The sequence below is a fragment of the Eublepharis macularius genome, chromosome 5, assembly GCF_028583425.1.
Source record: "Eublepharis macularius isolate TG4126 chromosome 5, MPM_Emac_v1.0, whole genome shotgun sequence".
Taxonomy (NCBI): Eukaryota; Metazoa; Chordata; class Lepidosauria; order Squamata; family Eublepharidae; genus Eublepharis; species Eublepharis macularius.
In genome coordinates this window covers 15,761,490-15,778,575 of record NC_072794.1, presented here as the reverse complement: position 1 = coordinate 15,778,575, position 17,086 = coordinate 15,761,490, and the positions used below count along the sequence as shown (strand labels likewise).

Here is a 17,086-nt window from a genome sequence, read left to right as displayed (position 1 = left end):
GTCCATCAAGCCAACATCTCTCCTCTTGATTTTCACTGGCAGGTGGTATTCAAAAGTAAACTGCTTTTACACATGGATATTCCATTCAGCTGTTGAGAAACTCCAACCCAGAGGTGCCATGCTGGATCACGATCCATGTGCCATTTCCCACTGTGACCAAACAAAGGCTTCTGTTTTAAGGGTTTGGTGTGTGCGTGGAGTGGGGGAGAGCCATCTATGGTGCCTTCTGTCTGCTAATTTTATCCAGGGTTCCTATGAGACTAACAGTGAATGGAATTGCCAGCCACAAGATGTGCTCTCAGGGTTAGATAAATTTTGAAGTGGACTGGAAAGATTTCCTGGAGAAGGAGAGGTCCATCAATGACTACTAGTCATCCTCCAGAGACAGGAGCACTCTACCTGTGAATGACCAGATCCTTAGGACAAAGAAGGTTGTTGCCAAAGGTACCCAGGTTGCCACCCTACCAAAGAAGATGCAGGGTTAGATGGACATTCTTAGTCTGCTCCACGTTCTGAGAAAGTGACAGCGGAGCAAGTCAAATAATAACAATAATAATGACATTCGATTTATATACCGCCCTTCAGGATGACTTAGCACCCACTCAGAGCGGTTTACAAAGTATGTCATTATCGCCACAACAACAAACACCCTGTGAGGTGGGTGGGGCTGAGAGAGCTCTTAGAAGCTGTGACTGACCCAAAGTCACCCAGCTGGCTTCAAGTGGAGAAGTGGGGGATCAAACCCGGTTCTCCAGATTAGAGTCCTGCTGCTCTTAAGCACTACACCAAACTGGCAGACCCCCTTGTCTGATAAGGGCTTTCCCTGCCTGGGGGACAGTAGCGATCAGACACTTGTCATTTCCTCTTCATCACCTGCAGCATTCTCCAGGGAACAGAACTTCACAGTAGCAAAATGCTTGGTTTTTTAAATCAACAAGAGAATGTAACAGCATCAGGTTTCCATCAGCATGCGGGAGACCCTTGTCAATTTTCTGGGCCCTCATCCATTGAGCTTGCAGGATTCCCCAAGAGATCTTGCTCACACACACAACACAGCACAGAGGCTAACATCCTCCTGCTGCCTACCTAAAGTAGATGATGACCTGGCCAAAAGGAAAGGCTCAAGCACACAGGATGGTGACTGCCACTGTTATCTCCCGGGGACATTTGCATCAGGAGAAAGAGCAAGCACAGACAGATTCGCTGGAGGATTCTAAACACACGCTTTGTGATGCTGCAGTGGAAGCTTGGAACATGAAGTTCCTTGAAACTAGCGACAAAATTGTTTCCCTGCAACCATTGCACCAGCTGGTTCGCATCCATCACAATTGTTTAAGGTATCCTGACATTTTGACTCCTAAATCTGAACTTTCACTAGCTCCAAGAACAAACTAGCTGCAACACTGTTGCAAACTTTTTTTTGTTGATAAAATAGCATGAATACACTCTGATCTGAATACCAGCTGTAATGTATGCGAGGCAGAAAAAATGCTTAATACACGGTCTGGTTCCCTTATGAGCAATTTTTGACTTGGTCACAGTGATAGATACTGGCATCTATGAAGGCCTCTACTTGTGCACTGGATGCTTGCTCAACTTGGCTGCTAAAATCTTGTAAATGCCACGTAAAATAGCCATTGCTATCATAAATCAGTCACTAACTCAGGGCACCTTCCCTCAGCCACTCAAAGAGGTGGTCATATATCCACTCCTTTAAAAACCATCCCTAGACAAAAACGATGTGGCCAGTAATTGCCCAGTCTCTAATCTGCCCTTTCTGGGCAAAGTGATTGACAGTCCAGTAGCTGACCAACTCAACGTCTTCTTGGATAACTTTTGTGCTCTGGACCCTTTTCAGTCTGGTTTTAGAACAGGCTATGGGACAGAGATGGCTCTCCGGTAGCTCCTTGGTCTGAATATAGACAAAGGCCATGCATCTTTGTTGCTGTCCGTAGATCTATCTGCAGCCATTGGCAAGTAGACCACATCATCTTGTTGAGAGATTCAGAGGCAGAAGCAGGTATCGGGGGATGGGCCATGGCCTGGTTTAAATCATTCCTCACAAAATGGACTCAAAAGGTTTCTGGTGGTGACAGCCGTCTTCAGTGTGGGCATTATCTTGCAAGTTCCACAGGGCACAATCTTATCCCCCATGTTATTCAACCTCTATGCAAAACCTTTAGGAGAAATCATTCGTAGCTATGAAACTGGATGTCATCAATAGACATGATATCCAGCTCTGCATCTCGCTATCCAAATCCCCAGGTGATGCAGTAGAGGCCTTAAGTCACTGCCTAACAACTGTGGTCAAATGGCTGAAAGGAAACAAATCGAAATTGAACCCAGACAAGACGGAAGATTGTTGCTGGTTGGGAAGGTGGAGCTATTGAAGGACACTGTGCTTTCCACTTTTGAAGGGGGTTCAATTGACCCTTGCACACTTAATTAAGAGCCATGGGGTTATATCCAACTCCACCGCTAGAGAAGCAAGTAAATGCTACTGCAAAAACAGCCCTTCTCCCAACTCAGACTAACCTGGAAGATTGCCTCTACCTTGACCTAGTGATCTGGCCACCTGGATCCACACCATGGTAACATCGAGACTAGACTACTGTAATGCATTCTACGTAGGTCTCCCTTCCAAGTCAACTCAAAAGAGTCCGCCTGGTGCAGAACACCACAGCTTGATTACTATCAGGAGACAGGTAAAGAATGGATTTTACTCCCATTCTGTAGTCTCCCATCAGTTACCGATTCAAGGTTTTGGCTCTTACACACAAAGCCCTTCCTGGCCTTGGCCTCTTATTTATACAGGACCACCTCTCTCTATGTTCTGCCACGGCAGCTTCGCTCTTCTGAACAGGGCCTTCTGCAGATATCACCCTGCAAATGGGCAAAATCAATAGCTGTCCGTACCCTACAGAATGGCCTGACTGAAGAGGACAGGAAAGCTCTCGCTCTCTTGATTTTCCACGATCTATACAAAACTGAATTATTCAGGAGGGCTTTTTTACTCACTAATACGGCTGTACTGTAAGAAATGGCTCAGATTCTTTGGTAAAGGTACAGGAACTGTAGACTATGCTACTGGGCACCGTTTCTGGATATAAATGCGCTCCTACTGGGTAGTTTCCACGTCAGTAAGTACACCATATTTAATTACTCATGTTTTGTTTCAGCAATGTTTCATCTTTGTATTCAAGTTTATGCTGGTTTTCAAATTTCTGCAAACCATACCTTATTATATTGTTCATTGAATGTTCTAGCTGTTTATCATATTCGCTTGCACTGTGTAATCTGCTTTGAGTCTCAGTGAGAAAGGCGGACAATAAATGAGAGCATTACAAGAGACAGAGGGCACTGAGCCACACTATAAACCACCAAGAATGAGATAATAATCAGCCTAGGGATTGTTGTGTTAGATTTCACTTAGACTTGAAGGACGGAAGAAGTTTTAAACGTAAAGCTGCCTTATGAGAATCTGAGTGTTGGTATGGAGCAGATTTCACACACCTCTGGGTCTCTGGGGTTGCAGGCAGAAGAGGGGCTCTTCCCAACTGGAGATCAAACCTGACAAAGTGTGTGCTGAACTATGAGCCCCTCCGACCTAACTGCTATGTCATCTGGCCTGGCCCTGTTTAGTCTAACTAGCAGGATCTCCAGTGAAGAGTCTTTCTCAATGCCTTCGATTTGAGATTCTTTAATTCAGTGATGCTCAAGAGCTCCATGTGGTTCTTTCACATGTCTCCTGCGACACTTGTGAGCACTGTTCCCCAGTGTGGCAGAAGAGCGGGCAAGGACCTTAGCCTAGTGGAGCTTGTGGTTAGCCACCTTAAAACAGCTAATGCCAGAGGAACAGGTAAGCTGTGAGCCTCCCTAAGGTTCAGGACTCATACCAGAGACATAAATGTGGCTCTTTGGGTTGATGGTAGCTGCAAATGTGGCAGAGTGAGTGCCACTACTTCGACTGGTGATGCCGAGGGATGAATGTGGCTCCTACCTGCAAGCTGAACAGGTGTTCAGCCACTGAGCAGTGGGACCTCAGCACTGGTCCACCTTCCAACATAATCTCCTCTGACCCACAGAAGCACTCCCAAGATCTCAGATGGAAGGGCCTTTCTTTCCCAAAGCCCTGTAACCAGCAATCCTTAAATTGTGGATTGAACGAAGACTCTCCTCTAAAGGAAGAAGGTGCAGTGGAGGCACTTTGCTTTGGTGAGCCTGCCCATAGAGAGAGGTTGGAGATAGGTCTTCTTGTCTCAGAAGGATCTGAATCTTGCCCATGAGGCCCGGGAAGGAGAGAGGAAACCAACCGACTGCGTGGGATCACTCAAAGGTTACGAGGTGTTGATAGCACAGGGGGAAAGAAACTTCTCGTGGTCAGCATTAGTTCATTTTTTACTCCTCCTGGGATTATTATACTTAAATCCATTCTCAAAAAATGCACAGAATCCTCTCGACGGGATAGTAACAGCACTGACAGAACAGAGGGAAAACAAGGAGGGAAGGCTGGACCCACCCCAAAATCCATGTAGTGCAAAACAAGAAGGCTTACAGACACGGGCGGGCGGGGGGGGGGAGCTGAAAAGGGAGTAAACCTCCCACCCCCCTCAAATTCTTAATAAGAGCACCAATTCGTTCCCAGCATGAGGTCAGACAATGGGCCGACTTGTGTCTTTGATGTGAGGGAGGTGGGGTGGGGGAAGAGAACAACACCAGTTAAAAATACACCTTGCCGATTTTGTGGGGTGAAGATTTCTTGCAACTTTGCCCCTCACCCCACCACTCTCCTACACTGACAACTAACGTTAAGCCCTCAAAGGAACCGGTGGATTTGTGAGTCTTTTCCAAGGGGCGGGGGGGGGGGGCTATCTCTGCATGGCAAGGAAAGATACATTCCCAGCAAATTCTGACCACGTGAAACCAACAAGGGGGAACAGTCTGGTGGCATCAAAGCATGGATGTGCGGATCAGCCCTGGGTCTTTCACGCAGGACATTTCTAACAGCACTGGGGGCCCAAACATGGGTGGTGGAGAAATCAATCATAGTGGTAAACTTATAAACAACAGTAATAATTATTATAATAGAATATAGGATTACGGATATAGGGAGACAGCTTTCTTCCCCGTGCGTTCCTCTCGAGGACAAAATCTGGCGGGTGGAGGCTCTCGCTGGGTCGTCTCCCGAGGTCATTGCACACGCCCGGAGATTCCTTGTCTTCCTGTGGTCTTCAGCCCCCTTTGGTCGGGTTGATTGTTCAGACAAGTCTTTGCCATGGCCGCCTGGGAAAGTGCAACCCTGCCCAACCCACCTTGCATGGAGTGGGGGATTCCCCCCAAAGCCCACTCCCAGCTCATACAGTTGTCTCGTCAGCCTTCTTCTTCAGGAGCTTGGCTGAGAGCAGAGAGTGCTGGACAGGGTGGGGGTTTCGTGAGTCTGGGATCATCAGGCGGACTTTCTGATTGGTCCTTCGCCACTCCGAGTACAGCTGGCAATGGTAGCGGAATGAAACCTGATTGGGGTGGGGCAGATCACAGAAAAAGAGATTCAGGAACATTACGTAACAGGAAAGGGGGACCGCTCTCATGCCCCTCCACTGAGAGGCACCTTGCTAAGTTGGAAGAAAAATAATACCCACCTTTTGAAAAGAAAATGCACAAAGCACTCTTACTAATAAAACAGCTGTTTTGATCAACTAATCCAGGGTTTTCTACTCGGATTAGCAGACAAAGATCTTTCTTATTTTGAACAGGACACATTAGGACTTGAACCTGAGGCTTTACCAATTTATTCCCCTTATTTCTACTTATGTACGCTGCCATCTTATCAAAGCTAATTGATTTGGGTTGATTTTACTTCCTATCCTTTTGGGTTTGACAGGCAGTCTTATTCCGTTTTATGGCATCTTGTACTTTATAACATTTTCACAAAAAATATTATTTACTGTGAAGGCTCTAATGGATTGTACTCTGTATTTTTCCCCAAATTGTTCTATAGTCTGTGTGAAGCTGCTTCAGGGATCCCTTGTGGGGGTGGGTGGGTGGGTGGGTGGGTGGGAGGGAGGGAGGGAGAGAGAGAAAGAGAGAGAGAGAGAGTGTTTATGTGTGTATCAATATAATCTAAATAAATGATGAAAGCAAAGGCAGAAGGCATCCATAAACGGGTGCATCGGCTCCACCTTGTCATGGAAGGACGCACAAGGTTAAACAACCCTTTCCCTGGCTTTCCCTCACCAATTACAACATCGCATAACATTGTTAAAAAAAGGAGAAAGATCATTGTAGCCAAACAACCAACATGTGCAGACCTTCCCCATGCTATACCACTCACCAGCGTCCAGAGGACATAGATAGTAAAAAGTGCAATGGTCAGCGCAATCAGGCCGATGGCTTCCAAGCGGCTGTTGAACTGCAGGTGATCCTGGGCGCCGCGGAGGCACAGCCAGCCCGAGATGGCAGCCAGTGGGGTGATGAAGAGGAAACACACCATGTCGCAGAAGAGGGTTCGCTTCTCATTGCGTGGCCCAGGGTCCTTCAGCCACTACAGGGCAGGAAGCAGGGGAACATCAAGTGAATGGAGGGAAATACGTGGAAAGATACTTTGCTGGAATGAGGGAGAGAGAGTCCTAGGTTGCAAGGGAGGGGATCAGTAACCTTAAACGTATCAAGCCTTAAAGTCCATCTGTTCCCATACAAGCATGCTTGACTGTGAGTCACTTTGGTGTGGTAGTTAGCCGGCTGAAATCCTCAAGCACCCATTAAGTTCACCGGAGGACACTGGACCTGTTATTCTCTGTCCGCACTGCCTGTCCCACTGGGTTGTTACAATGATAAAAAAGGGAGGGAACTACATATAATAGTCCTGAACTCCTTCGAAGGGAAGTGGGATGACAGACAGCTAAAAGTATCCCAATGCCACACCAGCTGCAGTAGCTGCCATTTTCTTTATGGACCAAAATGTGAAGCCTTAAAGCAGCGTTTCCCACATTGTGAATCGGGACCCCAAAGTAGGTTCACGAAGCCAAACTGAGAGAGAAACGGAATGAGCTGGGACAGGAGGCTCTAGGGTGCTGAGTGCCAAATCTCCGCAGAACGGTCATGAAACACAGCCTGTTGCTCAGCATTGCTCTCTATCGGGGGCCCCCGACCTTTTGCAGCCTTTTGGCACCTTTGGAATTCCGACACAGGGTGGTGGGTAGAACCACACGCACAGCGGAAGCCCAAGTACAGGGGAGGAAAGATTTAATTGGGAAAAAAAATATTTATTATTTTTTATTTTTATTCCACCCTCCCTGCACAGGCAGGCTCAGGGCAGATTACATCCAGTAAATAACATTCATAATAAATGTATACTTTAAAAACAGTTAAAACCAAACCACCACAACAGTAGAGTATGAATGTTTAAAAATTCACAAGATAGTAGCAATCGACTAATAGGAGGCAATCAATCTGCCACTTAAAAAACTGAATGGTGGCTACCTCAGGGAGGGATCTGATCTTCCTTTCCCCTCCTCTATTTAGGCCGGTGTCTTACAAGCCCATCGAAAGGATAATAAATCCTGCCGGGCCCTGGTCTCATTAGACAGAGAGTTCCACCAGGCTGGAGCCAGGACCGAAAGAGGATTGAGAGAGAATAAACCCACCACTGTGTGGCAGCTGCTACTGAAACATTTTAATCTCCACAGCCATTCAGTCCTCCATTGGCCAATCAGAAGTCCTGCTGGGCGAGAGCCCCACTTGATCCGACCCACTTTCTAAAAACACTTCGTGAGCACCAGGAAAGTAGTTATGGGCACCACAGCGTGCACGGGCACCATTCTGGGGACCCCCCCCCCACTCTAGATCTACAACCATTAAATGTGACAAAATAAAACGCAAGCTTGCTCAATATTAGCTGATGGGTCATTCCTGCCTTTTATTCTGGGAAAAGGATAGCAGGGCAGACTTACTGTGCAAGTGGGTCCCAAAAAGTTTAGCAGGTTTAAAAGTGGACCCCACTTCAAAAAGTTTGGAAACCCCGACCTGAAACAATCGAGGCCCGCCTAGTTCCCAAAGTCTTTTTCTGCTGCTATGTCTGGAACCACTGGCTAGTTATTCCGCTGATTTGGCTCACCCAGATTCATTTGGAATCAGTTTGCTTTCTCTTAGTTTTGTGGTTTTGTAATCCTTTAATGGCTGGCTTTCATCTGGTTGTCATTACCCATCGTGTGTATTTAGAGGAGGCAAGAGGTAAATATTTTTGGAAATAATACCTATGAAAAGAGGTGTGTTGTACCCTGGAAAAAAAAATGTGTCCAGCCAGAATACAACGAAGTCCTACCTATCATTCTTGTTATCCCCATTGTCTCTTCTCTCTCTCTCTCTCACACACACACACACGCACACACTTGTTTTGCTGTGTGCCTCCTACACATCTCTGCTCGTGACAAGCAAATATCTGGTACAGAATCTCCACTTCCAGTTTTAAAAGGCTCTTGTGGCATAGGAGAACAAATTTGTAACACAAATGCTAAGAGGAAAAAATTAACACAGTGGCGTCATCACCATTATCAGCTGGTGACCACTTTGGAAAACAGGCTGTGGAACCAGAGGCTGCCAGTCTGCTCTAGCTGGGCTCTTCTTCTAACAGGCTAAAGCATCGCCATTCCTGAGCTGAGCACCAACGCAGCCAGGTCAGGCTCAGCAACAGAGGTACTCACCTCTGTCAGGGGCCGGGGTCTTCTCTCCACGACAAACTCAGTGTGGCAGAGTTCGCAGTAGCTGGTGTTTGAGGAGGAGAGCCACTTCTCCAGGCAGCTTTTGTGGACGGCCCCCAGTGTGCCGGTGCAATCACAGGGGGACAGCAGGCCCTCTCCACTTCCACCTTCATGGCAGATCCGACAGATGGGGCCATCGCTATGGGAAAGGGACAAAGGGGATGAAATTATCAGTGATGGGGGTGACGGCAGAGGAGGAACGATGGTCTTGCACATGGCAGCCTGCGTGCATGTGTGGAATACTCAAGTGTGGACTGTGTGTAATCACACACTGTGTCACAGTTAACTGTGCGGAATGCAGCACCCAGAAAAGTAAAACACTTTTGTTTTCGAAGCACGTTCTTAGGTCTCATGACACCCAGAACAGTCCCACACTTTGCAAACCCACAACACACCCCTATGTCTTGTTACCGGGAATTTTCTGCTAAGTAAAATAAAATAGGGCAGACTTGCTTGTGCTCCATGCAGGGGAGGAGTGCAGTACAAGTGTCTCTCATAAATGTGTGCCCTCTACACATAAGCATGTTTCACCGGGCAGGTAAACAAATTATGACAAAGCTGTCACTAAGGACATACCTCACTGGTCCCAAATCTGTGTACGTCTGGGGAAAGGTGAGTAAAACAGAGAGGAATTCCAGAAATGTGTCTGTGGTGGGTGTTAATTCTGAACCCAAACATTGATTCTGACTTCTCTCCTGCTCCCTTAAATGATGTTACCTTTTCTCCCTTACACCTGGAAGTCCTCCAGGAACATCTGCATGATATGAAATCTTTGCCGCTTGGTTGCTGTTTTTACTACTGGCTGTATTTCTGGGACCACCTAATTGCAGCGTTGTTTTTTTAGTTTAAACATATATTCATTGCTGTTTTCGTCGTTTTAAATTGTTTAATTGTTTTTAACTGTTTTCAATTGTTGTAAACCGCTTCGGGCCTCATTGAGAGAGGTGATATAAAAATCGAATAAAGAAAAAATAAATGTCACCGCTCTCTTCCTTCAAATCCCACCTTTAGCTTCAAGCACATGTCACTGCACTGGCCACCACGCACCCCTCTCTATTCTCTTGCCCTTCCTCTCTTTACTCCCGTAGTTTCTCTATTATTTACTTCAGATGGTCTCTTACAGGAAGGGACCCGGCTGGTTTTGCCTAGTCACTCTGGAAAACACCATATATGTGCACAGCTGCAGCCTGGAGAAGATCCATGGGGCAGGGTCAGAATTGATGTCATTAGAGCTGCCCCTGCTCACCCCCCCCCCAGCAAACAGAAATTGCTGCTAGGAGAAAACAGCACCCAAGTGCAAAGGCAGCAAGCAGGAACTTGCGGGAGGATCAGCGGCAGGAAAGACAAGCTGTCTGGGTATAGGAAGGGCAACCCTGTCTTGCTCATCTCCTCATCAGAGACTTCTATGAAAGATAACCAGGGCTGTTGATGAGGGATACGACAGTTGGGTCACCTGTCCAAGTTACCAATGGGGACACCAGCAGCAGAACTAAGCAGGGGCCCAATTTGGTATGAAGGTCAGAGAGGGAGTCTTGTAAGCCCAGGGTGGTTCTCAGCCGCCCTGGCAACGTCAGCCTGTTCATCTACAAGGCCTCTACTGGCAGAGGACCCACCAGATGTCATCTTGCCACAGGGCCCTGCAAGTTTCGAACCACGAGGAGTTACAGACATTGCTTCCCTTTCTGCTACTCTTTTCGTTTGTGCTGTCACCTGAAATCTACCAATCCCACAGTATCCATGAAAAAGCATCCCCGCCATAAACCAAATTGTAAACTTAAGTTTCCAGAGTGTCAAGGCTTTAATTAGAGTGCTGAACAGAGGCAAAGTGGCAGAGTCTGGGGTAACTAGCAGAGACTGAGCTTCTGGTGATCAGCTAGTCATGGCCACGAGCCCACCATCCGCCAGGCCTCAAGGAGGGGGAGACTCAGGCTCACCTCTGCGTCCCCAGGGCTTTGATCACAGTGGAGAGCAGCCGACCATCCTTGGCCGTGACCTGGGTAACGTACTGCGGCCGCCCAAGGTCAGAGTCTTCCACTGACTTGGACAGCGCGGCGCTTCCAGGACAGTCGCACAGCGAACCAGGAAGATGGCAGCAGTCACCCGTCGTCATGGCAACAGGGAACGCTCGTCCTTCAGCGGCCCAGTTGTGAAGTCATGATCGGCCTGGAGCAAGACAGAGAGAAGGGGGGGGGATGGAGAGCTGTTCAAAAGGGAGCTGGGGAAGCAACTCTCAACTTGCCCCTTCTGTACCCTACAGGCAGCCGCCCCTCTGCCCACCTACAGTATGTGGCATGCATCCGCTCGACTTTACATAGTATCCATTAAACACGGGGGTGAGGGCACAGCTCACTGGCTTGAGCGCATGTTTTGTGTGTAGAAGATCTCAGTGCCAATGCTAGCCAACTCCACTGGAAAAAAACAGAAGCTGAGAAATTGCCAGTCAACTGCCCCAGTCCAACACTGGCTATTGATCAGCCAACTGTTATTTGGGCAGCTTTGGACAAAGCTTATCTGAAGCCTCCCTGATGTGAACGGGAAGATTTCCCTTAACTATGCTGTAGTTGGTTAGTAAGTGAAGAAGCACAGGGCTGCCTGTGCTCCTCCCACCCACTCCCACCCCAGGCTGCAAAGGTTGAAGGAGCTTGGTACGTTTAGCCAGGAGAGGAGATGACTGAGAGGTGATATGATAACCACCTTCAAGTACTTGAAGGGCTGTCCTATAGAGGACGGCACGGAGTTGTTTTCCGTTGCTCCAGAAGGTCGGATCAGAACCAGTGGGTTGAAATTAAATCAAAAGAGTGTTCAGCTAAACATCAGGAAGAACTTCCTGACAGTTAGAGTGGTCCCTCACTGGAGGTGGTGGCCTCTCCTTCTTTGGAGGTCTTTAAGCAGAGGCTAGATGGCCATTTGACTGCAATGCTGATTCTGTGAACCTGGGCAGATCATGAGAGGGAGGGTAGGGAAGGATACATCAGTGCTTAATTCTCATGGCCCTTCTTACATGTCCAGGGTAATGCCAATCACCACCTTGGGGTCAGGTAGCAATTTTCCCCAGGCCAGTTCAGCTCGGGATCCTGACAGTGTTTTGCCATCTTCTGGGTGTGGAGCAGGGGGTGAACTGGGGGCTTTGGGGGGAGGAAGTTGTGAATTTCCTGGATTGTGCAGGGGGTTGGAATAGATTACCGTGGAGGTCCCTTCCAATCCTATGATTCTAACAATGGCTCATCAATATGGGCATCTCCAAACAGGAAAACAAGCAGTCACCAGACATCCAGGCCCACCCACGGCAGCATCTTTCTCATCCCAAAAAACAGAGCACCCTTACAATTGGTTTTAATTTCATGTTGTTATAAACATTTCATAACTGTAGGCTTACCTTCATGTTTCAAAATAAAAGCCTCATTTTTATAAAAGAGTTTCCTAATATCATTAAAAGCTATAATCCACTGCCGTCTACTAAATCCCGTAATTTCACAGCAACGCCCCATTTGTTTTTTGTCAGTATCAAAGCTCTTATGACTCAAGTATCTTTTCGGTTTGTTTCATTAAGCAAGTTACTGCTTTGGAAATCTGTGATCTCCTTATTTATTAAAGTGCTCAACCGGCCGACTGATACAATCCATTTTGACTTGACCGCAAGCCCCTATTGAAATCAGCAGGATTTACTTCAAAGTAGCCCACTCCAGGAGGAGTAGCACAGTTCCTTTTCTTTAAAACAATTAGTTTGATGCCCATGAAGATTTACACAAACTTGAGTGATCAGCTGATGGGCTAAGCCTCAGGCAATCGACCACACAGAACTTCCTCATTCATGCGACTGCAGACAATCCCTCACACTGAGGCCCTGGGTTCCAACAAAGCAGAGACGCTGGAAAAGAAGGAATGAGTGACCACTGGAGACGGGGCTTTTGCTGTGGTGGCACCCCCTCTGTCTCTGCAGCCATTTGCCTGGTGCCTGCTCTCAAGTGCCAGGACAGACTTGGTTAACAAACAGGGTCATGCAGCTTTAATCTGCCTATTGTGCAGTTGTTAACCATGTTAGCACATTTGTGGCTTCACTGTCTTTTGATGACGGATTCCAAAAAACCTCAGTTATAAATATTTCTCATAAATAAAATACACACAAAATAACGGCACAAGATAGACTTAAACATCTCTAAACCAAATGCTCAGCAATCATGTAAATGCATACTGAAGCTTTAATAATTCATACAAGCCCCAACCAAACTGGGATATGTATCTAGTACATTTTCTCTTGCCCTTCCAACAAAGAGCTTGGAATGGTGTGCCCTATGAAGCGAGTTATGCTGAAAGAGAAAGAAATTGGCCCAAGGCCACCTAGGAAGCTTCTTGGCTGTGTGGAGATTCGAACTCGGGATTCCCAAACACCAATTTGATGCTCGACCAACTATACCACATTGGATCTGGGGACAAAAATGATCCACAAAGCAAGAAATCTACTCTTCCCAGTGCTGATCCAGAGCCTCTGAAAAGGTCAACTAAGTTCTTGAGCTGCAAGAGCAGATAAAAGCAATTAGCAAAATGTTTCAACCTCCATCCCATCAGCTCTTATTGTGAGGGAGGGAACACTGGAATCACTGTAAAGATGGCATTTTGAGGTGTCACCATTCCCAGAGGTTGGAGCTGGGAAGAAGATTGAGGAGGGGAACCCAATCAGCCCCCCTCTCACACACACATACACCAAACATCTCCACCACCATCCCAATCCAAAACAACATCACTCTTCTTGCCACCTCTACCCATCAGGTAAGTTTTTTCGAACCTAAAAAGCAGGAGGAGGACTGTTATGGAACGACTGCAGTCCCATCTCTGCCATACAGCCAACCCCACCCATTTAAGGAGGACTTCACTGAACATAGTTAGCCTTCCCCAGTTGAAAACTGGCCAGGTCATGAACAGGGCTACCTGTATGCTGTAGTTAAATTGTATAATGATGACCAATAATGGCAAACAACAAAGTAATTCATCTTCACCGTCCCGATCAAATAGTTCCCTCCACAAATGCATCCTCGCCCCCCAATCCCATTCCCAATTCCTAATAACAACAAAAACAATTTATATGCCACCCTTCAGGACAACTTAACGTCCACTCAGAGCGGTTTACAAAGTGTGTTATTATTATCCTCACAACAATCACCCTGTGAGGTGGGTGGGGCTGAGAGAGCTCTGGAAGAGCTGTGACTGACCCAAGGTCACCCAGCTGGCTTCAAGCGGAGGACTGGGGAATCAAACCCGGCTCTCCAGATTAGAGTACGGCCGCCCTTAACCATTACACCAACTGGCCCAGCTTTTCCTTTCCCTCTCAGCACAGCTACCCTCTTTCACCGCTCCTGTTGTACACTTTTACACAACACATGATAAAATGCACAGGACTCACTGCTACAAGATGCAGTGATGGCTTTTGGCTTAGAGGACTTTTTAAAAAAGAAGCAGTAAACAAATGCATGGAAAGAATCTCACCGATAGCCATCAGTTGTGTCAGTTTAACAGACCTTCTGTGTTCAGAGCCAATCTAGCTCTGAGAGCAGGCGCAGGGAATAAAGAACAAGGAAGGGACGATGTTGCTGCCTTGCCTGAGTTTCCTAAGGGCACCTGGCCGGTTGCATGTAACAGAAGCTGGCGCATGGACCCTGGGTCTGGCTCAGCAAAGCATTTCTCATCACAAAGAGGATGTAGTGATAGCCACAAAAAAGATGGCTTTAAAAAGGGATTAGACAAATTCACAGAGGTAAGATCCATTACTGGCTACTAGCCATTGTGATTAAAGGAAACCTCCATGTACAGAGACAGTAAACCTCTGAATACTAGTATCAGGAGGCAGCATCAGGGGAAGGCCTTGGCCACTATGCCTTGCTGTTGGCCCTCCTGAATAACTGGTTGGCTACTGGTAGGCTACCGGACTAGAAAAGGTCTAGCAACAGCTACTTGCCCTAGCAGCAAAAGGGAATCTTCATTTTCAGAAGCAGTTGATCTCTGAAGACCAGCTGCTTAAATGCAAGGGGGGGAAAGAGGGTTGTTGTCTTAATGCCCACTTTGTGGCCTTCTTGGAGGGGCCTCTATTGGAAACAGGATGTTGAGTCAGATGGACCTTAGTCGGATCAGCAGAAATATTTTCATGGAGAACTCTACCAACAGCTATTAGCCGAAAGCACTAAATGGACACTCCGGGTTCAGACAGTCTACCTCACGCTGCCAGATGCCGCAGGGCAACCAACAGGGAAGGGCCTTTGTGCCCGGCTAATGTGCTTCCCAGGTGGATCTGGGCAGTCATAACAAAATCACGGACCCCTCAAACCCAGCACAGTCCTCCAGATAAAAACAGTATTGCTGCATTTGATATCTGCTGTTAGCCATAAGACCTAAGCAAACCCTCCATGTGTAAAGGCAGCATAACTTTGGGGAGAAAGGCATCAACAACATACCCTGCTTAGTTTCCTAACTAGCCATGGTGGGAGACAATGGACTAGATGGGCCTACTGGGTTGGAACCAGCAAGGCTCTTCATAGAGAGAAGTGGTTAGCAAGGACAGCTAAATGAAGCGTCCCCATTCCAAAGAAGACTGCTTGTGGGGAGAGCGGAATATAAATGGAATAAAATAATAATTTTAACTACAGAAGCCCAACATCACTTCCCCATTCAAGCCTAAATGGAACAAATGACAACTGCACAAGAAGGCAACCGTGCTGTATCCAACTCCAGCACCAGTCTTTTTCTGTTCTTGTTTCTAAAACAACAAATAAAATAGTATCAGCAGCTCTCAGCCATCATAACTCAATGAAACCTCCATCTTCAGAGCTGTAAACGTTTGGATTCTAGCCATAAATAAACCGGTCAGGCTTGCGGAAGCACACTCCTCATGAGAGCCATTCCTGGAGGTCGAGAAAGCCCTCACGAGTGTCGAGCTTCGAAAAGAAGCCGCCGCGGTTAGAGGCAGCCCATCTGCAAATGCCAACCCGTTAGGCTCAAGCAGCCAGAGATGGTCTCCAGCCTTCCTCCCCTGCCGGAGCCGGCTGCCAGGCCTCCAGCAGGGATACTAAACCAGGACTTAAACAAATGCATGGCCTGTCGGTGGTTGTTCTCTTCAATGGAGCCTCCAGTTCAAGGCGCAGTCTACCCCCGGCGTGCCAGGCCCCCTCGTGCCTCCTTCCCCTCCCCTCCGCCCTGCGTGACCCTTCAGCCCCCTCACCTTTCCCCCCTCCCTCAAGAAGGGGGGAGCGGCTCTTGTCACTCACCCAAGCCCCGCCCCTTCCGCCAGAGCCCCTCCCTCTTCTTCCTTCTTTCCGTCTCGTCGCGCTTTCCCTCAGCGCCGAGGCCCGGCGGGCCGCCCCATCGTCCCAGGGTGGTGGCGGGGGCAGGCCGCTCCTGCGGCCGCCTCCGCCTCGCCTCTGTCAGCGGCGTCCGCCGGAGCTGCGCACCTGACTGAAACGTGAATCCCCGCCCATTTTTCCATCGCTTAGCCAATTTGCTCGCAGGACGGCGAGGAACGACGGGGAGAGAAGACCAATCAGAGGCCTCAAGCGAAAAAAGCTCCCGCCTTTCCTGGTAGCCAGAGGTGGGTCCGCCCTCTTTTCAGCCTCTCAGCCAATCAATTCGCAGACCAAAAAAACCTAGAAAACGGGAAGCACCGTCCAACCAGCGATCGCATCCCGTCCTTCGCTTCTTGGAGTAGAAGAGATTTACGCATGCGTATTTGGTAGCGCCAACGGTCATACGTCTCAGGCCAATCAGCAGTTGAGGGGGCCCGAGAGTGGGCAAGAGAAGGAGGCTTGAGTGTCGCGACGGGGGCGTAGCTTCGCTCTCTCAGACCACGCCCCTTAGTTTGGAAAAGGAGACCACAGAATCGCTCACACGCATTTCCGGTCCCTTTTTTTTGCAGAATGCAGAAGCGAGCATCAAAGTACAAAGTAATGAATGGGTTGCTTGTCTTTTTTAAAGGAGCATCCAGAAGCCTTGCTTATTTTTGGAACAAGGTTCCAGCCCTTTAGCACCTTAGACCAACATTATTCGCGAGTATGCGCTTTTGAGAGGCAACGTTTACTTCGTCAAAAGCTCTTGTTGCATCTTGAAGATTAAGCTTTCCTTTTAGAAGGCTTCAGGGACTGGAGCCTAATGTCATCTCCAGTTCACAAGCACATCTGCTAGAATGAAAACCGCTTGGACTTGGTAACAAAATTTATTCCAGCATATGCTTTCATCAACCAGAACTCAATTATTGCTAAAAAACTTAATCAATTAATGCTAATTAATTAAAATTTATGCTGGAATAAAGTCTGTTAGTCTTTGAAGTGACACGACAACTTATTTATTTA

General features: G+C 47.7%; 1 protein-coding gene across 3 annotated transcripts; it reads right to left on the bottom strand.

The window, feature by feature from the left end:
• Positions 1–3,749: 3,749 nt before the first annotated feature.
• Positions 3,750–16,233, bottom strand: MARCHF2 (membrane associated ring-CH-type finger 2). 3 transcript variants are annotated; one of them, XM_054979137.1, is made up of 5 exons: positions 16,193–16,233; positions 10,691–10,919; positions 8,700–8,895; positions 6,332–6,541; positions 3,750–5,513 (listed from the first exon to the last, which is right to left on the bottom strand). In XM_054979137.1, the coding sequence occupies exons 2-5, from the start codon at positions 10,864–10,866 to the stop codon at positions 5,355–5,357; spliced, it is 741 nt and encodes a 246-aa protein (XP_054835112.1). In that variant the 5' UTR covers positions 10,867–10,919; positions 16,193–16,233; the 3' UTR covers positions 3,750–5,354. The 3 variants fall into 3 exon arrangements, with proteins under 3 accessions (XP_054835112.1, XP_054835111.1, XP_054835113.1); XM_054979136.1 differs by lacking the exon at positions 16,193–16,233 and adding an exon at positions 16,010–16,153; XM_054979138.1 differs by lacking the exon at positions 16,193–16,233 and adding an exon at positions 15,964–15,983.
• Between the last annotated feature and the right edge of the window lie 853 nt (positions 16,234–17,086).